Below are 21924 nucleotides of genomic sequence, written 5' to 3' on the forward strand. Positions count from 1 at the left end.
AAATAAATCTCGGCGCGTCTTGCGCATTCATGGATGCATTTTTTTTTTTAAACCACAGCTGTGGGTCAGGGGTTGAGTTGCGCACCGTGTTACTAACGCAACAAATATAATTTTACAGAGTTATAAAATTGATATCAGCATGCAGCGCGATATAAGAGTGTGTTGAAGACGGAGACGTTTTCATTTTGGTCTTGTAAAATGAAATCAGTTGTCTGTTCTGGTTAGAAACTCGTTATGGAGGGGGGCGGCTTATACCTGCTGATCGCCGCGGCTCTTGCTGCTTTCTCCTCGGCATAGTGACCGTCACTTTCCACGGTGCTTCTCATGCAGGAATTACAAAACAAATCAAGTCTTAGTAGTTTTGGAAAATCATCCCGTTTCTCGGGGGAAGGTGCTCTGGGGGGGGGGGGTCTCTTCTTTTTCAGACTGGCAGCTCTTTTTTGGACTTGATCGCTTGATCGGCTTCGACGAGAGGCAGAACGATTACGAAGGGATTCGGCCAGCTCCTGACACCCCCACGTCCATCAAACATCATCTTCCGTCATTTCTCTCATTTCAGGTGTGAAATGAATCAACAGCAGCAAAAGAAAGCACCTTGAAAACCAAGTTTTCAGTTCACTCCCCCTTGGAAATTTAAAAAAAAAAAAAAAAAAAGTCCCCCCTGATCTCCAGTGCTGTTTGGAGGGGCACGATACTTTGCTGCGTCTTTAACTCACGCCAGACCTGGGAAATAAATAAACTCTGACTGTAACCAAGTAAATAAGTCCCGTGTGAGAGCAACCACACAGCTCTGGATGTATCCTTATGTTTCCCTCATCGCTTCTTTTGCCAGAGAGCTGAAACAGAGAAAGGGAGAGGGGGTGGGTGGGTGGGGGGGGGAACAGACAGGCGTTAGATGGGTTAATGTCAGTCCCGTCACCAGCGCGCCACCTCAGCCCGGATCCAGCCTCACCAGTCCGGCGGACACTTTTCCCTCCCCCTCATTTCTCCCCTTCCTCTTTCTCAAATTAAATTCCCCATTTCTTTTTTCATTCTTTTTTTTTTTTACTTACGTTTCAAGAGTGGTGTAAATAATTTCCAGCGCTCATCTCATCGCATCATGGACAGACTCGGCTGTTTTGATGCGGTGGAGAGAGGATATCACTTGAGAGAGAGAAGTGGTGGTGGTGGTGGTGGTGGTGGGGGGGGGCAAACAAGACGCAGGCGCATCCAAGCTTCGCCAACAAGCAGATCAGATCGATACGGACTAAAATATTTGTCTCTTTACAAAGACGGAAAAGAGGGAGGAAAACTCCCAAAGACTGATCCGAGGTCTTCCCAAAAAGAGGAGAGAGAGAGAAAAAACGTGTGAACGCGGTGGATCCAGGAGCTGTTTCAGACAGTCTCAACTGATAGACAGACGCATCGAGTGGCTTTTCCTGCTACATTTTTACTCCTCCCCTCTCCACAAGCGTCACCCCTGACAGAGGAGCCTACCTGTCAATCTTTTTAATTGTCTTGTCCCCCCCCACCCTCTCTCTCTCTCTCTCTCTCTTTCTCTCTCTCTCTCCCTCTCTTTTTCACAAAAACATCCCAAACCAGCGACAAGAGAACGACACGATTTCTGAACTTTATATCAACAACAACAAAAAACTTAGATAAACATTTATGTCGAACAATAGCGCGTTTTTACATCAACAATGAGGCAGATACAAGTTGGTCGACACGTTTGGATTTAAAATCCCGTCACTGACACCACCGGGGTCCGATTCCCTCTGGGGCGGGACAGAGGTCCGTGTCCCATGTGTCCAAATGAACGCGTTCGGGATGGTTCCGGAATGGAATCGCTGCTTCCAGCGCATGACAAACACCCCCCCCCCCTCCCTCCCTGCCTTCCCTTGACAACATATGATTACACTGTTACGTGGGCGACACACTTTAAACAAATCGCCGGTGCACGCTTTTGGTTACAGGTGTAACATGAGCACACACACACACACACACACACACACACAAAACGTTTCTCCAAAAAAAAAAAAAAAAAAAAGCGCATCCAAAATAAAACGCGCGAATTAACGCGTCGTTTTACGCGACACTCTATAAATCCTTATCCTGCTTGGAAAATGTTTGTATGAAAAATATCAATCTGTGTTGTTGGAGGGGGGGTTTGTTGTTGTTGTTTTTTTCTTCCGTGGGATGAAATCGGTTTTGGATACGTGAGAACGACGTGGATTGATTTGTTTCACCTCACTCGGAAGTGAGTGTTTGTGTCCGGGAAGGGGAGGGACTCCCGAACAGTCTGGGGCGCTGCTTGTGCTGCTTACCAGGCTGTACCAGTGCAACGTTCTAATCCCGAATACTCGAATCCCTGCTCGTGGTTTAGTTTAAGTAGCAAACAGACCTTCTTGCAAGACGGCGGGGCTTTTATTTCCACCAACAATCGCGTTTTTACGCGTCTCGGCCCCCGGCCTGCATTGGCCGCGCATTTTGCAGCTTGAAGGCTGTCGTGTGAGCTCATGGCAGCCAGGCTCCTCTCTTGACACGACCGAAACGTCAACTTGAACTTTGGCACATTTGCTGAGCCATGTCCAGCCTGTTACTGGTGACAAAGTGCAGGGGAGCGATATCTCTAATCGGCCGGGGGCGAAGAGGCACCGACGCGCTTCCAGGAGTTCTCCAGACTGCGCGTCGCTCCATCATAGATCTGTCCTACTCCACGCACTTCATGGATTTTAAAGGATCATCCATACCGAGCTCTATGAAAAAGCTGGTGGTGAACCGGCTGAGTCCTAATTTCAGAGAGGCCGTCTCGGTGCAGACCGTTGCGGTTCCCACACCGGGAGACGCGGACCTGCTCGTCAGGAATCGGTAAGTTGGTCTTTTTTGAAAAGGTGGGCAGAAACAGACACCCGAACGCGTTACTAGTCTATTTTACGGATGATTATTATCTATCGATCATTCATTATTGCAGAGAAGTTGGATGAAAGGCTCGGCTTACCTCGTATCACCCTTGTCCGGCACCTGCGATCATCATCATCATCACAAGATGGCAAAAATATGAGGAATAAGCGCTGTACTGTAATTCCAAGTTCCGCCCTCCCTGCATTTGTCCATCAATCCATCTCGGCATCTCTCTCTCTCTCTCTCTCTCTCTCTCTCTCTCTCTCTCTCTCCCTCTCTCTCTGTCCTCCTGTCTCTACGTCACCAAACTGCAAACACAAAGTCGTGGAGGGGGGGCTCAGACTGGCATCCAGAGATGGAGATGATGGAGGAGACGCAGCGGTAGATGGCGCGGGGATTGTGTTCTCATCATGTGTGTCATTCAGTTTGTAGAGAAGAGGAAACCCTCCTGAAGTCCTTAACTCAGTGTTTGTCGTGTTTGTGACATTAAACCCTTTTTTTTTTTTTAACAGATAAAGTGGGAAAGACTTTAAATTAGAAAATTAGAATTATTTCATTTTAGATTTCCAGGCAGAAGTAGTGTTTAATCCTCATTTAGATTTATAAAGGTACAAACTGTGTGGGTAACAGATCTGATTTTAATTCTTAATTAACACTGCACAAATGCACCTCAGGTTTTATTGTACTTTTTACTGGCAGTAAAATAAACAGTATAAGTCCATCAGGCTGAGTGGGAACGGAGTTGCGTGGCCTCACCGGACGGTAAGTTATGTGTGGAGACAGGGGATATTTTAACTAATAGCAGGAATTGATATTTATTGATATTTACTTGTACAACATTGCATAAAAACAGTGTAATACTCAAGAAATATCCGGAAGAAAATGAGGAATTTCAAATGATCCACATTGGAATTATCTGTAAGGAAGAAACGAAACATTTTCAGGTTGTAGATTTTTCTGTAAGTCCTAAAAGAAACGCGTAAATCCTGGAGCTTCGCTCCACCTGCCTGAGTCCACCTCCATGTAGGCACAGAGACATGACCTGCACTCCGACAGATGGCAACAAATTGTGTGATGATTTTTTTTTAAAAAATTTTTACCTGGACCGTCCGGTGTGGTCGGTCCAAATTCTCTTTTAATGTCTGAGAAGAACAGAATACGCAGATCATGTCCAAAAATAAATGTATAATTTCCCTATAAATCAAAAGAGGCCGTAAAATCTAAACCTCTCATAAAGTGTTTGTTATTATCATATGTATCACAGTATTATATTCCGATGCTTATGGGGGTGGGTAAACACTTTACAGGAAGGATTACTAGATTCGTATGTATTTTTAAAGACTTTTTTTTTTATGTCTCTTATTTAATTTGTTCACACAAACATCTCTGTATTTTTTTGTTATGCATGAGACCGATTCCATAGATGTAGGGAAAGGAATTTTTTTTTTTTGGTATTGTCATTGTGACCCACCTCTAAACCTCAGAATCATTATCTAACAGCTCAAAGTACATGCGTGATGTGCCCAGTAATGAGGCACAGCATGCATACTGCCGTTAACAGTAGTAAATGATTTATTTATACGTTCCTTTGTCACATATTTGCTTCCAGCGTGTTCGCAAAGTAAGATGAAAACTGCCATCTTTGTGTTGAGGCGAAAAGCAGCGATCTAATATTTGAGAGGTGCAGCTTGTTGTGGGGGTGTCTCTGAAGACGATGAGTCGTGACATCATGCGTTGTGTTATGCGATACAAACTTTTCCCTGTCAGTGAAGGCAACGTTCTCTTCCACAGGAACAGAATCATCCCCCAAATGAGATAAAATGTTTCTGCCCTGTGCACACACACACACACACACACACACACACACACACACACACACACACACACACACACACAGTCTTGACCTCCCAACAAGAATTCAGGAAACACACACGTCTGTATATTAATGTGAAGTCTCACAAACGTCTCGCGTGTCGTCTGCAATCTTTGTTTCTCTGTGTGTTTCAGTTTTGTGGGGATCAACGCCTCTGACATCAACTACTCTGCAGGCCGTTACGACCCTTCGGTGAAGCCCCCCTTTGACATCGGTTTCGAGGGTATCGGCGAGGTCGTTGGGCTCGGCCTCAGCGCCAGCTCCCGCTACACCGTTGGGGACACGGTGGCCTACTTCAGCGGCGGTGCGTTTGCAGAGTACACAGTGGTGAAAACCAAGGAAAGCGTTCCGGTCCCGGCCGTGAAGCCGGAGTTCCTCACCCTCCTGGTCAGCGGAGCCACGGCCTACATCGCCCTGAAACGCCTGGGCGACCTGGCCGAAGGTGAGACGGTCCTGGTCACGGCAGCTGCGGGGGGAACCGGACAGTTTGCCGTGCAGTTTGCCAAACGTGCCGGTTGTCACGTGATCGGGACGTGTTCGACAAACGAGAAAGCTGTTTTCCTGAAGTCGATCGGCTGCGACAGAGCAATCAACTACACCGTGGAAGATCTTGCAAAGACACTGAGGAAAGAGTACCCACGAGGCGTAGACGTGGTCTACGAGTCGGTCGGGGGCAGCGTATTAGAAACGGCGGTGAATAATTTGGCCCAGAAGGGTCGACTGATCGTGATCGGCTTCATCTCGGGGTACCAGACGGCATCGGGAATCCCGCCCTTCAAAGGGGCGACCCTCCCGGTGAAGCTGCTCCAGAGGTCGGCCAGCATTCGCGGGTTCTTCCTGCCACACTTCACCAGTGACTCCAGGGAGGCTCTGAGCAGCATGATGCGGATGTTTGCAGAGGGGAAGCTGGTGTGTGAGGTTGACGGTGGCGATTTGTCACCGGAAGGAAGATTTGTGGGCGTGGAGTCCGTCTTCAGAGCTGTGGACTACATGTATTCTGGAAAGAACCTGGGCAAGGTGGTGGTGGATGTGGCTCCGCCCTCTGTTAGCTCTAGTAAGCTGTGAGTTTGGTTATGCATCCGTTAAAAAAAAAAAAAAAAAAAAAAAAGCATACAGGTACTTGAATGATTGCTAAGATAAATCAGAAAATGATTTTATTTTTATAAGCTTGAATAATTTTCAATACAAATCAGTTTTATTTTTCTAAAATTATTGGTTAAGAAAATTAAAGCCACACAGCAGTTTCATGAATAAACAATAATCAACTTGATTTTGTGCTGTATTTGTTTTATAAACTATTACTATAATAATAATAATAATTATGAATAATATTATTATAGTGATACAAAGTCTGTCAAACATCTTAATGTAAATTTCTTGTACTTAACCAGTCAGATTTATCGGCTCTCTAATTTCAAGAGAGAAATATTTTTCTCGCTGTTTCTTAATTTTGCTCGTCCGCCCTTTGGCAGCACCTCTGAAATAATTTTAGACCTGCTGCCATGATGTGTTTGCTTTTAGCTCACATGCATTCATCTGTCATAAACATTGTGTGATACATTTTTTTGGGTAATATTAGTTTGCGTGTGTGTGTGTGTGTGTGTGTGTGTGTGTTGCTTTGGATGTGTTTGATATTTGTTGCCGACACACACAGTGCTCTCAGAATACATTTTTTATTCACAGCCTAGAAGCTGCACATAATAAAAAAAATATTTGTCCGGCTAACAAACAGTTGGACTACCAAATATATTATTTCAAAGCATGTGAGTGAATCACTTGATGTGTTGAGGAATGACCTTTGACCTTACATCCTTTTCTGCATATATTTTAGCATGGAAACAGCACAAAATATTAAGAATTAGAAAGTTGAGTCACATGGCAGTTCCATCATTGACGTACAAGGAGAAGATTTGACACAGGCGATAAGATGAAACTGGATAAACACTTTATTATATTTTCAAAAAGGTCCGGGACCTCAGTCTGAGGACGACCACAGTGGGGGAAGCGCGGTGAGGTCATTAACAGGAGTTGGTGACGTTATTAAGCAACAAGAATACAATCCAGCCCTTGAGGCTTATACTAGCTGACGTGATAACCATTGATTTAAATCTCACTGAACTGTAGACAACATGTATTGACTGTGTCCCAACTAGTCTGTCATCCAAACCCATTCCACCTTCTTTTCTCACTGTGAAACACGACTAGAGAAAGTATTGCATCACATCAGTCTCATGGTGTTTAGATCTGCTCCCCCATGAGATTACGCGAGATTACAAGAGGCGGTGCAGCGTTCCTTTGACAAGATACTCTTAATATCCGTAGCCTTTATTTTCAAATTTTCTCGGGTGAGATAAGAAGGAGCATCTGAGAAGTTTCTCCTCATTCCAGTGTTTTCATCTGATTTAGAAATCCTTTTGGATGTTAAAAGTCCCGTAGATCAGCTCCAAACAAACACCTGTTCCTACCTGGCAGGGAGGGCTGTACTGGTCATGCACAGGGAAAATGTTATTTCCTCATCCAGGTGGCCGCTCAAAATATAACCCAGTGTGAAATACTTTACAGGTGTGACCCCAGCGTGAAAAGTCACTACCTTTAACAGACGGTTCAGGAAATCAGAAACACACAAGACCGAGGCTGTTTAGGATTTATAGTGAAGGAAGGCAGGACTAAACTGATTAGTTTTTGGCAAAGACAGCGTTTGCTTTCAGATTAAGTTACGGTGATTAACAGCTTACGACCTCTAAGGTCTTTCACATACACTTGTGTGTTTTCTTAAGTGGTAGTTATCCAAATACATTGAAGCTGTTGTGATGAGCACAAATGGAAAATAATGAATCATTGTTAATTACTATCTGAACACAGCAACAGGAAAATGTTTTTTTTTTTTTTTTTTTTAATTTCATCTGGTCATTTGTGTTCCTCACAATTATTACTTTCTCACTAAATTTCCATTCAGATTTTTTATCCCATTTATGTCCTGTAAAAATCTGATATTAACTAGTGTAAATGATCAGTGATGTTTTGATTTGTCATTAGAACAGTCTAATTCACCTAATTATCACCTAATTAATCTGACCAACAGAATCATAATAGTGCCGTTCCATCCGTAACACCACGGTTTGGTCAGGCGTTATGACGCTAAAGCAAGCTCCAGCATGTCGGCCACACATAAGGTGAGAGACGTGATAATGCACGTGGATTTTTGGATAAATTTCAAAATGCTTCGATGCCGTGTGCCTCCATGTTGCACATCAAGGCGCTTGCCAGCATTAGCATCTCTTCAATTATCAGGAGAGGCCTCGTCTCGGCATCCTCGAGGGCCTACCTGTACCTCCGCTGATTAGTGAGCAGTCACAGCCCCAATTAGAGAACACAGGAACCTGGAGAGACAACACTCTTTATTTAATTGGATTGCAGTCGCAGGCTGCTAACTGGTGACGTATTGAACTGTGGAGCAGAAACACGATATTAAAGATAGAGGAACTTCAGGAGAATTGACAGACCTTTATGGAATGCTGAAACTTCTGTCTGAAACCTTCACTGTTCATGACAAAGGTGTGGATTTGAGTCACATGACTCGGACAAATCTCCAGTATTTCTGTTTGCTTGTCATTTATGTGTTTCTCCTCTGTGTGTGTGTCTGTGTGTGTGTGTGTGTGTGTGTGTGTGTGTGTGTGTGTGTGTGTGTGTGTGTGTGTGTGTGTGTGTGTGTGTGTGTGTGTGTGTGTGTGTGTGTGTGTGTGTGTGTGTGTGGACAGGGACATGGAGTTTGTGATGCATTCAGGTGCACAGTGTTAAATATGAAATATACCACACTTTGCATGTTAATTTGAAACACCTAATAAATAAATGCAGTACTCATGCAGGTCAGAAACCTCCAACATATTAGCTTCAGTCTTCATTCAACTTTTCATTTTGTACAAATGACTGGTTTGAGGTTTCTTGTTTAATTTACATTACATTTGGTGAGGAGCACATGCTGACTTGTATACGATTAAGTTCGATAGGACTTGAGACTTAGGACTGACCTCAGGATTTGACTCAGGTCTTTAACGCAAGACTGACTTCACCCCACCTTCCCTGAGAGGCTGTTGACACTCCGTCACATTTAGATCCACGGTGGATGTAAACTATTCATTTTTTCATTCATTCATCTTCAGTACCGGCTTCTTCCACGGTATCGGGTCGCAGTGTTATTGGAACCTATCCAGGAGCGTGAGGCAGGGTACACCCCAGGTGCAACGCCAATTGACCACAGGGATATAAACTAGAATGATTTAAATGAAGAGCATGGCTTGTCAAATAGATTGAACATATAGGATGAATGTGATGGTTTACATTTATATTTTCATCGCCCTGAGTGAATTATCCTTTTTTTTTTTTTCAGAAAAATGTTGATAACTCTGTCCCTGAAAGAGAAAGCTCCGCAAAAAAGAAATAACATTTCTATGCAAAAGAAAAACAAACTCACAATAACACCTGATCATTTCAACACACCAGACTTGTGCTGCTAATGTTGCTAACAGTCCAAAACTAAACTGCTACAGCTGACCTTATCTTGTGATGCTGTTTCACCCTGTTGTATCACTTAATTATAGGCCTGACCTGTCAGCTACACAAATAGCCAATAACACACAATTTTATTTAATAATTTTAATAATAATAATTTCATTTTAACATTTTTTAAAGGTCTTTTTCCCACTAAACCCTCTTTTCTACAGTCTCTCCTCTTGGAATGTGGCACAAAACAAAGACATCACCTTCATAGTGTGGGATGCTCCTCTACCTCCAGGCACCTAAGAGACACTGGCTGGCTGCTTGGTGCTTCCAGGATCCAGACAGTCCAGTTTCTTTCTCTGTAAGTCAGTCAGACCACCTCAACTCCCCAACTCCCCAAGCCGCCGTCATTCCTACCTCCGCCTAATTACCAAACCTAAAACCCCACTCAACTAATTAGCCACAGCAGACCCAGGAACTGTGAGTAAAGGTAAAGAGATGGCTTCATTCAGGAGGGTGTGTGTGCGTGTGTGTGTGTGTTACAGAGAGGGAGAGGGAAAGAAAGAGACAAGAAGAAAGAAAGGCAAACGGAGTGTTCAAGCCTCCTTTTGCCAGCACATCTCTTTAGCCAATTAAAGTCATTTATTAAACTCTTTACGAAACCTGAGTTGTGCATGACAGAATGATACGACGGTGTGTTTGTTTGTGGCTGTGCATGTGTATCAGGGTTTGTTGATGTGCACAGGGGGCTGCAGGCGCTCTCCCCCTCTCTCACACGTCCACATGCGTCTCAGTATGGCTGGCAATCTGTCGGCTTTTCTGTCCATCAGCGGCGCGAGAGCTCAGTGGGACATAAATTACAATATGCAGCAGAACCACTTGTGTAAGTCTCAACGAAGGGGAGGAATAACTGTCTTAATCAAGTCCCCCTGATTAATTGTAATAAAGGTGTCATCCGTAAATGTGTCCTCCTGATTGAGTAATTCGGGGCTGGAGACAGTAAGCACATCCCCGGTGATTGGGGGGCTTGGACAGAGTCGGGGGAGAAGGTGTGTGGAGGACACGCCGAGACACAAATAGCTCCTGGGCACACTGGCAGCCTTCGCGCAACTGACAGTTATGAAATACAATTATCAGTGTGATCTGCTTAAGAATTCATCAGCGGCTTCACCGGCCAGTAAAGACGTTCACAGAGAGTCAGAAAGAGACGGGGAGGGAAGAGGGAGGACGCAGAGGAGAGAAGGCCTCGCTGATTAAATGAGATTCTTATTTTGCCCAGCAGATTGTTTGAATTATTTGACACTGCTGTGAGAAAATTGTTCTCTGTTTGTTTCCTCCGTTACAATCACCTGTGAAGAACACCGTAGAGCTTGGCTGAGCTTTAATTATTTTTTACCCACCCATTATGAGCCGATTCAGAGACTTCTGTTGAACAAAAAGGTTGGATTGAGAAGTTGAAACGTTAGAAATATGATTGAGCGCTGACAAACCTTTTTTACTCCAGGTCTACTTATCATTGATTGAAGCAAATCAATCGACTAAAATATGAGAATATCCCAGGTTTGCTGACCATCCCTCATCTCCAGGTTCACCTCTCTGCTCCACATCTTCCTCTCCTACAGGTCAGTCATAATAAAACCAGCCTGTTTTTTAAGAGTCATAAATCATTCTTCAACTGATTGAACAGGAAACATGAGAGATCCAAATCACTGTGACCAATCACTAATACATAACACACTTTATTCAACCTCACTGCACAACTGTATAGTGAATAAACACCAACTAATATTTATATTTGACAGATAAAATCACATCAGCGCTCACCAAATCTCTATGAAGCCCTTTGGGTCCTTGCTCTGGCCCCTGGAGGGGACTGGGGGCCCCTCACTAAGCCTGTTCAGATGTAGATATATATATTCAGGTGAAAGGCAAGGGCGCTACTCACCACCTCAGGATTAATGACAACATCATCGCTGCTGCCTGCTGACCAGACCCATATTTCCATTGGCTGGATAAAGAGGAGAGAGACGGCAGTGGAGGGAGGGGGGGCTGAGCATCCGGCCAGCAGGATGACAGACAGGTTCTCAGTCCAGCTCCCCCAGGTCCCCCCTGTCCTCATTCTTTACTGGCCTGAGCTGGCTAGCGAGGTAGCGTCTCTGCGGCCAAGGACACAGAGGTGTCAGCGAAGCGTCTGGGTAACATCGTTCATCAGGCCGCATCGGTAATGGGTAGCTCTCTGTGACAGTGGTCATCAGGACACAAAAGCAAAAGGGCCCATAAACATCATATGACAGATGGCTGGGAGGACAGCGCCGGACAGGGAGGGAGGGATGGAGAGCGAGAGATAAAGTGAGATAGAGACAGAGAAGGAAGAGAGATCTCAGGCTGGATCAGTGGCTCTGGTGAAAGTTTTCAGGCCCCGGATGGTTTATGAATACCCACGTTCAATGTCAGCTGGATATCACAGGGGAAAGTAGTTTGCAAATGATGTCCAGTCAGTCTCCCAGTAAATCAGCTGACATGCTGAGATGAAGGTAAAATATTTTGTTCTATTACTGCAGTTAAAGCCTACGTAACCCTGGCTCTTTAGCTCCAGATAAATAAACTTATGTTCATTAAGATGAAAGCATGAACATGACAAATTGTTTCTCCAAGTCACATTTGGGTAATTTTTCTCCACATTTTGCCTCCATCTTCATGACATCCTTGGTCAATTAATTTGGTGAAACCATTTAACCTCCAAAATAAACTAAAACTGAACGGCTGGAATGAAAGAGGTGTTTGCTTAAAAGCCAAAAAAAAAAAAAGAGAGAAGAAAGCGTTGCTTGTAAAGACAGGATTAGAGATTGTTGATAACAGTTTTGAGCCTGCAGCGCTAAACTGTCAGACGATTTCATCAAAAAGGGTGTTTTGGCATAATTCTGACTTTGAAGAGTTTGACAGATGAGCATGACATGTTGGATTAGTTGGCCTGAGGTGGATGTGTTGTTTTTAATTAGATTACAGTCTAAGCAATCTTGGGTAGGGTGAAACTTAAGAAATAATTATGGAGGTGATATCAATGACAGAATGCGAGAAACAGGCTGTGTGAAAATGTGGCAAGGTGAGGGTGCTGACGGCTGTCATAGACGTGACTGCAGGGTCTTGGTGTGGGTCCCCAAAGGTAAGACAAGTGTTGTGTTAGAAACACCTTTGTCACCTCAGGATGTATATTTCACGTATGTTTACAGAGAAATCAGGCCCCAAATGTGTGGAATCAGCTTCCAAACAAAGGAAACGCAGCTACCCGGCCCTCTTAAGTGACGCCTCAGGCTGTGCTGCGTCTTTCTTTGTTTTCTGGAAACAGCCTTGCCCGTCCATTAATCGTCATCCATCCATCCTGTGCACCTGTATATAAAAGGGAAATTAGAATATCCATCACTTGAGCGCAACGTCAGTGTGATTGATGGGTTAGTCACTGGATCCCCTCCGTTTCCTACCCAACTCTGTGTTTCAGGAGTGAGAAGTGAACATTATCGAGCACCATGATCAGATTTAGTCCACACATTTCCATCTAGTATAGCATTTTGAGTGGATGATACACAATCCCTACGAAGAGGCAGCCGGCAGAAGGTTTATGGAAATCTAATATCATGAGGCTTTTTTGGTTTGTTAGACTTGTTATTCATGGAGTGGGCTGGTGACACTTTTGATGTAACAATATAAGACAATGTAACGAGGCAGGATCTCATTTTGTTGAAGTGTTTCTGTCAAACTATGGTCTGAAGGATGATTGGGAAAATCTGTGCAAACAGGTTTTGAGTGGGGTGTGCTAAGACTAAAATACCAACTGTTCTCAGAGAAAAGCCTTTGGTAAATAACAGGAAACGTCCTCTGAGAAGGCGATAGGCATGCCAGAGAGAGTCTGAGGAACGCTTGCCTTTTAAACTTAGTATTAAACAAAAGGCATAAATAGAGTCAGAGCAAACAGACCGAGAATTCAAATGTAGCATCAGACCAAAGTGGGCTTCCATCAACACAACTTTGGGCAGTGGTGTGATTGCAAAAATGCTCAATGACAAATTTAATTTGTGTTAGAAAACAATATTTTATGTAATTGTTTGTTCTTGAAATGAACTGAACTGTCAATCAAAGATAGTGGTGTTGAAACAAAGATCTTTCAAGTTCATGTCTTTGTCCATCCCTCTACGTGTGTGTGTGTGTGTGTGTGTGTGTGTGTGTGTGTGTGTGTGTGTGTGTGTGTGTGTGTGTGTGTGTGTGTGTGTGTGCGCGCGCGAGCTTTGACGAGGTGGAGACAGGAGCCCTAACGCTGCAGGATGGAGAAAGGTGAACAGGAAACAGAAGGTGCCCATGGAGGAGGTATATGACATCTGTCAGGATCCGGGGTGGGCGGGGGGATTCAATGCCCCCCTCTGCCGGGCGAGGGTCACCCATCGCACTCCAGTTTCTGAAGTTGTCACGACATCATGACACTTCCTTGGCAAATTGTGGCTGCAGCCTCGGACATTCAAGACACACATGTATTTTTGAGTAAATTTATCTGAGGGGAGCGGGGGGGTTGGGGGGCATTTTGTTTGTTCTTTCTCTGTGCAAAAATGTCAGCGTCCTTCTCGTTGTTGTTGTTTTTTTTTTTTCTTTGCCTCTCTTCAGGGTCCTGGATGGAGGAAGGTCAGCTGACACGCCAAGGTCGACAAACAAACAAACAAACAGAAGGAATTAAACAGAGAAAAGCCGAGCAGATGAAACATGCCGGTGTGTTTTTTATCCATGATGGCATGGAGCAGCCATTACTCTCCGTTGTGTCCTCTGCCCCCCATTGATGCAACAACACTGCCCCGGCAGGGCTGTCATTGTCACGTCACCTCATGCCTCTGTTTAGCTACACGGACGACAAGAGCCACTTCACACCGGGATGGGTTTCCTAGTCCTCAAGTAACTGTGTTCCCTAAACGCTGTTTGACTGAATTTTATAGGAATCATTCTCCTTCAGCCATCCTGACTTTAAATTAAGTTGTATTGTTGTTTTTAAGGAGAGAACACGTAAAGAGAAGACACAAACACAAGAATTAATCACCATAGTCTGACTCCTGACATCTGAGTCACGTCTGATTTCTTTTACTTTTGTACATGAACTGACATTTAAGTCATCACAACTTTCTCTTTAGGGTGATAAAGTTTGGTTACTGAATAAAAATACTCAAATTTTATATTTTTTGTCTATTTCATCTTCTCTTTAGACCAAGTGTTAGGATTTTGGTCTGATTCTTGGAATAATGTTAGAGGATTGAATATACAGAAAGAAAAACTGAAGTACTGATGTAAGCTATCAGTCTAACACCATCCAAAAACAGATGGAAATTTATTTATTTATTTATTTGTTTGTTTGTTTGTTATTTTATTCATTTTGATCATAAGTCTTTAATTCTGGTAAATGGACAACATCTAACCTGTGTGTGGTTTTTATCTATCTGAAGTGACAACCTTTGCTTTTGATGACTTTTTTTCATTTAAAGACTTCCAATTTTTACTCATTAATTGTTTGGGTTGAATGAAACTGTTGACATCCAATTATAACTACCTGAGGATGATGACCTTCGTTTTATTTTATCTAGGCTTCATCCTCAGTGGCTAACAGATCACCATCTTTCATGATGATTTGAATGCGTTTGGCTCAGACTGCTGCAGGTGAAGCCCGGACCTCACAGATCTGTATGCAGAGTGCGCCTTTTAAAAAAGCATGTTTCCTTTGTTTATTCTTTGCGTTGTCTTTTCCTTTCTGTGAATTCTGACACTGGAGATGACAGGTGTCTGTGGGGTGGAGGGGGGAGGAGGAAACGCTGGTAAGAAAACAATCTTTGACTGCTTGTAGGTGAAGGCAGACTCCTCTAGGCAAGGCGGCCTTCAGCGTTTAGCTAGGGGCGCAGTATCAAAATCACAGCCACCGCTGTACCCCTAAGGCGCTAATCTCAACCAGTTACCGTCAAGTGCTGCTTCTTCTTTATATAATCCTTCATCCCCCTCCCTTCCCTCTGCTCTCTCCATTTCCACCATTTCTCCACTGATCCAGACCCAATCCTCAGAGGTGAGAGGATAAATGACAATTTGAGAACATGGAGAAGCCACGCATCTTGAATCCACCATTGTTTCTTTGCATACCACAGTTTAAAGCAAAATCCAATATGTAGCGCTTTCGCAGAACAGTCTGCTGCAATTGTAATATAATAATTAGCAGAGCTTCTGTGCTCATCTGTACCACGCTAGGCATCTCGCCATATGCTGGAGAGACCTCTGCAGTCTTTCAGCCGGCTCGATGGAAAAGGGTTGTTGTTTGATCACTGGATGACTGCTAATTTAATAAGTGTTAACTATGGAGCAGCTTAGCAAGGGACGGAGGGAAAAATGAAGGACAATGTAAGAGTAAAAAACATCAAGACTAACTGATGACATGTTCAACTGTGCGCGTAATATGAGGCTTAGTTAAATACGCACATGCTGTTTGTCGATTATTTAAAACCCCGGGAAATGAAGTCCAGGTAATCTCATACATTGTAAATAATGTTCCTTTTCACGGCTGTTTGTTTAAAACATCAGAATGAGACTGACTTTCACATCCAGCCAAAGACTGTCAGGAAGCATTCTTTGCTGAGGTGTAAAGAAAAGGAATTAACCTGAGAGATCGTCCGTGATTAGATATGGCAATGATTGAAAATACACAAAATTGTCAAGGTCTTCTTGCAAAGCTCTTATTCCTACATTTTGCTCTCTAATCCAGCCTGTAATTCAATCACGATATTGATCTTGATGGCTATTCTGTTAAAGCAAGTGCCTCAACTGCTTAAATGTAAAAGTAGCATGGCATTAAGATTTAAACATTTTAAATGAATTCAAGATGTTGAATTAAAATCAGGAATATATTTCTCAGCTCATTTTGATGCAATTAAAGTTAAGATTTCTTACCCGTGTAACAAATACATGCTGAGAAACTTTATGAGAGCTGCTTAGTCTACTCTTACAGTCACTGGAGGTCCCACTTTGTTAAACCAACTGAGTGTAACTGAGGTATCAGTAAAAGTTCAGCTGCTGCAGACTGAAGCAGAGATGTTTGACAGCAGCTTGTAAAGACCAAGCCGACCATACAGATCCAGAAACAGTGGCCTCAGGCATTCCTGCATTGGCCTTGCTCGCGGGATGGAACAGCTTGATGCTATTTACACACACACAAAGACAAAAAGTCTTGATGGAGACTCCAGGTGAAGGCTGGTGTATGTCTGTCTTGTCTTATGACGGAGTGGGCTGGAGACGGAGGTGGGGGGAACAGATTGGAGGGACGGAGGGGAAGAGGGGAAATGGAGGGATTAGATGAAACCTTTCAGTGCGTGTCATCATCTCTGACATTCTGTAGGGCTTGACCTTAACAGAGCAGCATCGTGTCAGAGACAGGGTCTCATCACCGCCAGGGAATACACTCACACACACACACACACACACACACACACACACACACACACACACACACACACACACACACACACACACACACACACACACACACACACACACACACACACACACACACACACACACACACACACACACACACACACACAACAGCCTTGACATCTACAAGCAACATACATTCTCATTTAAACACATATAAAGGTGGGAAAATTTACAAGTAAGTGGCTAAAACTCCCCCGGATATCTGCCTCTACTTATGTGTTAATGTATATATTATTTACATGATGCCAGTAGATTGATCACATATTTGCTGATTAGCACAAGATATAAAAAAAAAAACTTGTAAAGCATTTCACTAATGTGTTGTCTTGTCAGAATCTAACCCAGCTAACTGGTGTTCACAAGTTCTTACAAATAAAGCAGTAGAGTAAACGTGAGATCACACAGACTGATGCGTAATGCTCATTAGGTAATATTTGGTGACTGGTCCGTCTGCAGCATCGGCACAATATGGAGGCATGTTTGTGTATTTAGAAGAAGAAGATCTGATTTTTAAAATCACATCTATTCATAAAAGTGAAAATACTAGATAGCCACGTTGACACAAAATAGAAAAGAGATTCATGCAAACAGGAACTCACATTTCAAAAACAAGTAATAAAATATGTAGGAACATAAGCAAAATATACGTGAATTAAACCAGCCACTGATTGAATACAAGTTCTTCATTCAACATGAGAACATAAGACACCCTTGACATGTAAAAGTGTGTAAATCATTCATAGCTCTGGAATAGTTCAAATCTTCAAATTTAAAAGCTGCCACTTTCTTTGATTCGATCTATTGTACCCAGCACCGTAGATTAATTTCCTGATACTAAAATTTTCACTGAACAGATTAAAAACATTCGTTAGAAGAGTGAAGAGCACTGCAAGTCTCCCACACTCACTGAAAGCATGAAAGACTGTTTCACGAAGGGGACAGAAGGGACACTGGCTGGACACAGCAGGGTTAAAAACAGATAAAAGCATTGGAACCGATGGCACCATATAAAATTCTCCACCGGAAGTCGGCTGTTTTTTGTATAGAAGTCTCCACTGTGGGTCAGGTCAATTTCCCGTCATCCTGTTGGCCCAGGTAGTGGGTGCTCTGTCACACAGGCTTTTCTTGTGGATTACTTTTACACATTGTTTGTACAGTATTTTTTTGTTGGCCATGTGCAGGCTGATTTGTCGTTCATCTCCGAGGAGAGGACCCTCCAGTTCTCTAAACAAGGGACTGATGTGGACCTCAGGGAAAGGATCTTTGCTGTCCGGCACAGTCCCTGTACTATAGTCCAGGAGGGGGCTTCTCTCCTTCCCGGAGAGTCTTTGCCTCCACAGTTGTAGCATCCTCTGAGCCACCCTGGTGGACTGGATGTTCAGCAGGGAGCTCACAGCCTGGGCATCCGCCAACCCTGGCCCGGCGTTGTCAACTAGCTGATGGAGGGTCATGGTCCTGGTTCTGCAAAGCACTGCAGACAGACCAGGTGTGGCTCCACTGCAGACCTCCAGCCTGGCTCCATGCACTAGTGGTTCCTTCAGTAAACAGAACAGATAGTCAGAGCTTGTTCCTGGGCTACTTTTAAATAGGGCCCATGACTTAAAAACACCATGATAAAACGGAGGCAAACCATTTTACTTTAATTTAACTGTAATCTGAATGTGGCTGTTCTACTAGCCAGGTGGATGAGGCCCTGTCTCCCCTCCTCCTTGAGGCACCCAATGCAGCCCATCCCAGAAAAAGTTAACAAGTTTGGTCTGGACTTGGGCTAGAAACTCTGATGGAGGGTCCATACAGGCCAAGCGGTGCCACAGCTGCGAGGCCACCATGTTATTTATCACTAAAACTCAACTTCTGTACGACATTCTGGGGAGCAACCATTTCCATTTTTTAAGTTTCCCTTCTATTTTTTCAATGACACCCTCCCAGTTCTTCCTGGTTGTTGTCTCATTTCCCACGTACACACCGAGATATTTGAGACCATCAGTCTTCAAACACATGTTTTGAGGAAGAACCGGGAGGTTGCCATCCCACTCACCAATTTTGGTCCAGTTTACTTTGGTAACAGCTAAAACATTGAATGAGTTTGTTAAACCCACCAAAACCTCAACATCCTTTGGTTTTTGATAAGAACAACAACATCATCAGTTTAGGCAGATAAAAGAATGCTCTCTCTAACACCAGGTAAAATCAAACCGTCGATGCATCTGCAGATTTTACAGAGGAGGGGTTCCAGAGAGAGTGCATAGAGCATCCCAGACAGAGCACAGCCCTGCCAGATGCCCCGGTGCACCCTGAAGGGGGCACACAAACTGCTGTTAAACTTCAGTATACTCACAGCGTCACTGTACAACACCAGGATCTTGGCAATAAAATCGGTGCTGAACCCAAACTTCTCCATAGTTTTCCAGAGGAAGCTGTGCTCAACACGGTCAAATGCCTTTTCCTGATCTAATGAAACGAGACCAGCATTTATACCCAATGATCTGGAAACCTCCAAAACATCTCAAATTAGATAGACATTATCTGCCATGGACCTGCTGGGCACACAGTAGGTTTGATCCCAGTGGATGACCTGCTCCATAGCTTCTCTCTTCCTGGTAGCCAAAGCCTTGGACAGAATCTTGTAATCGGTGCAGAGCAGTGACACAGGGCGCCAGTTCTTGATGTCCTGCAGATTGCCCTTTTTTAGGCAGGAGGGCAACGACTGCCCTCCGGCAGGACAGTGGCAAAGAGCCTGAGGCCAGCCTATCGTTAAACACTTCTGGCATATCACGTGCTAGAATGTCCCAGAAGGCTTACAAAATTCAACTGTCAGACCATCAATGCCCAGAGATCGTCGTCCCTGCATGTTCTGCAGGGCAGTGTGGAGCTCCTCTAACTCCAGTGGCCGGCCGAGTTGTGAATTTGTCTCCGCGGAGACCTGAGGTAGCTCTGCACAGAACTCCCCTAACAGTGGCTGGTTTTCTCGGTATTCACTGTCATACAAAGATCAATAAAAACTCACAGCTCGCCTTCTGATCTGTCCGGGCTCTGTCAGCTCCTGTCCTGTGTCAGACAGCAGGGAGTGGATCATGTTGGTCTGTCCATGCTTCTTCTCCAGGCCGAAGAAGAAGCTAGAGGGAGCATACATCTCGGTGATGTTTTGCACCCTGGATCGGACCAGTGCACCCAGTACTTTAGTATCCAACAGGTCGGCTAAAGCCATCCTTTTGGACTTGAGGATTTCAGTACACCTCTGATTTCCTGTGGAAGCGCTTGTCTCCAACTCCATGATCTCAGCCTCCAGGTCTTTCATAGACCAGCAGGTGTCACGTGTGATGTTCAGAGTATACTGTTGGCACAGGACTTTTATCTCTGTTTTGCCATAGTCCCATCACTGCCTAAGAGAGGTAAAATCAGCTTTTCTAAGTCTAAAAGTGCTCCAAAAATAACTTAAAATCTCTCTAAAGCCTCTGTCTAAAGCTAAAGTTGAATTAGAAGGCCAGTATGCACTCCTAGGTAAAATATTTCTCATCACAACGCTACATAAAACCAGAGAATGATCAGTAAAAGCAGCTGGCATTATATTACAGTCTTTAAAAACATTGAAATGGTGTTTAAAACAGTAAAAACAATCCAGCCTGGCTAAAGACACCCTACCTTCTGTCAGGTGGGACCAAGTGTACTGTCGGCAGTCTGGATGCATCCTCCTCCACACATCCACTAGGCCATGAGAAGAGACCAGCCATTTCAGAGTGTGTTGAAGAAAAGAAGAAGAAGAAGAAGAAGAAGAAGAAGAAGATTTTTTTATTTTTTTTATTTTTGCAAAAACACTTTAATCTCATTCAAACATTTTGCAGTTTTACATTAGATGAAAGCATTTAAGTGCCTCAGAAGATCTTTTCCAAACAAACTTCAATCACATTTAACATTTAGAACATTTAGAACATTTAGAACATTTAACAATTTTTCATTAGATGAAATTTCAAAAACACTAAACACTCAAAAACATTAAACACCAAGAAACAAAGGGAAATACAATATAAAGATTAGTGCATTATAACAGGAAGTTCGCAAAAGTGAGGTGGTCATCAACTAAAGTGCATAGGACATTTTTGTGACACCAGATGTTCCTAAAGTTATTCAGGTCTTTTGTCATTCTATAGAAACCAAATTCTAGTTTTAAGCGACATCTGATGTTACAGCAAAAAACAGTAGCTGCTTCTTGAACGGTATTGTTTTCAATTTTCCTCTTCCTGGTCACATAAATTGCACGTTTTGCCTCCCCAGAAATAAAATTTAAAAGCTGCCATTTTCTCTGATTCGATCTATTGTACCCAGCACCGTAGATGAATTTCCTGATACTAAAGTTTTCATTGAACAAGTTAAAAACATTCGTTAGAAGAGTGAAGAGCACTGCAAGTCTCCCACACTCACTGAAAGTATGAAAGACTGTTTCACGAAGGGGACAGAAGGGACACTGACTGGACACCGCAGGGGCAAAAACAGAGACAAAAGCATTGGAACCGACGGCACCATGCAAAATCCTCCACTGGAGGTCGGCTGTTTTTTTCTTGAGGGGAGGTTTGTACAGAAGTCTCCACTGTGGGTCAGGTCCATTTCCCGTCATCTTGTTGGCCCAGGTAGTAGGTGCTCTGTTACACAGGTTTTTCTTGTTGATCACTTTTACACATTGTTTGTACAGTATTTTTGTGTTGGCCGTGTGCAGGCTGATCTGTCGTTCATCTCCGAGGAGAGGACCCTCCAGTTCTCCAAACAGGGGACTGATGTGGACCTCTGGGAAAGAAGAAGAAGAAGAAGATTTTTTTTTGATTTTTGCAAAAACACTTTAATTCCATTCAAACATTTTGCAGTTTTACATTAGATGAAAGCATTTAAGTGCCTCAGAAGATCTTTTCCAAACAAACTTCAATCACATTTAACATTTAGAACATTTAGAACATTTAGAACATTTAGAACATTTTACAATTTTTCATTAGATGAAATTTCAAAAACACTAAACACTCAAAAACATTAAACAGCAAGAAACAAAGGGAAATACAATATAAAGATTAATGCATTATAACAGGAAGTTTGCAAAAGTGAGGTGGTCATCAACTAAAGTGCATAGGACATTTTTGTAACACCAGATGTTCCTAAAGTTATTCAGGTCTTTTGTCAATTTATAGAAA

The 21924-nt window shown here is 43.4% G+C and overlaps 2 protein-coding genes across 2 annotated transcripts in view; one reads left to right on the plus strand and one right to left on the minus strand.

The window, feature by feature from the left end:
• The window catches only part of LOC137601456 (teashirt homolog 1-like), a 35725-nt gene extending 34341 nt beyond the window's left edge, over positions 1 to 1384 (minus strand). Inside the window, exons 1-2 of the mRNA XM_068323647.1 lie at positions 1053 to 1384; positions 256 to 836 (exon numbers count right to left, since the gene is read on the minus strand). Coding sequence (XP_068179748.1) covers positions 256 to 295 — 40 coding nt within the window. The 5' untranslated portion in view covers positions 296 to 836; positions 1053 to 1384. The remainder of the gene's footprint in view (positions 1 to 255; positions 837 to 1052) is intronic.
• Positions 1385 to 2272: 888 nt separating this feature from the next.
• Positions 2273 to 6469, plus strand: LOC137601457 (prostaglandin reductase 3-like). Its single transcript, XM_068323648.1, has 2 exons — positions 2273 to 2847; positions 4888 to 6469. The coding sequence occupies exons 1-2, from the start codon at positions 2564 to 2566 to the stop codon at positions 5816 to 5818; spliced, it is 1215 nt and encodes a 404-aa protein (XP_068179749.1). The 5' UTR covers positions 2273 to 2563; the 3' UTR covers positions 5819 to 6469.
• The last annotated feature ends 15455 nt before the right edge of the window (positions 6470 to 21924 follow it).

This window comes from Antennarius striatus, chromosome 9, assembly GCF_040054535.1.
Source record: "Antennarius striatus isolate MH-2024 chromosome 9, ASM4005453v1, whole genome shotgun sequence".
Taxonomy (NCBI): domain Eukaryota; kingdom Metazoa; phylum Chordata; class Actinopteri; order Lophiiformes; family Antennariidae; genus Antennarius; species Antennarius striatus.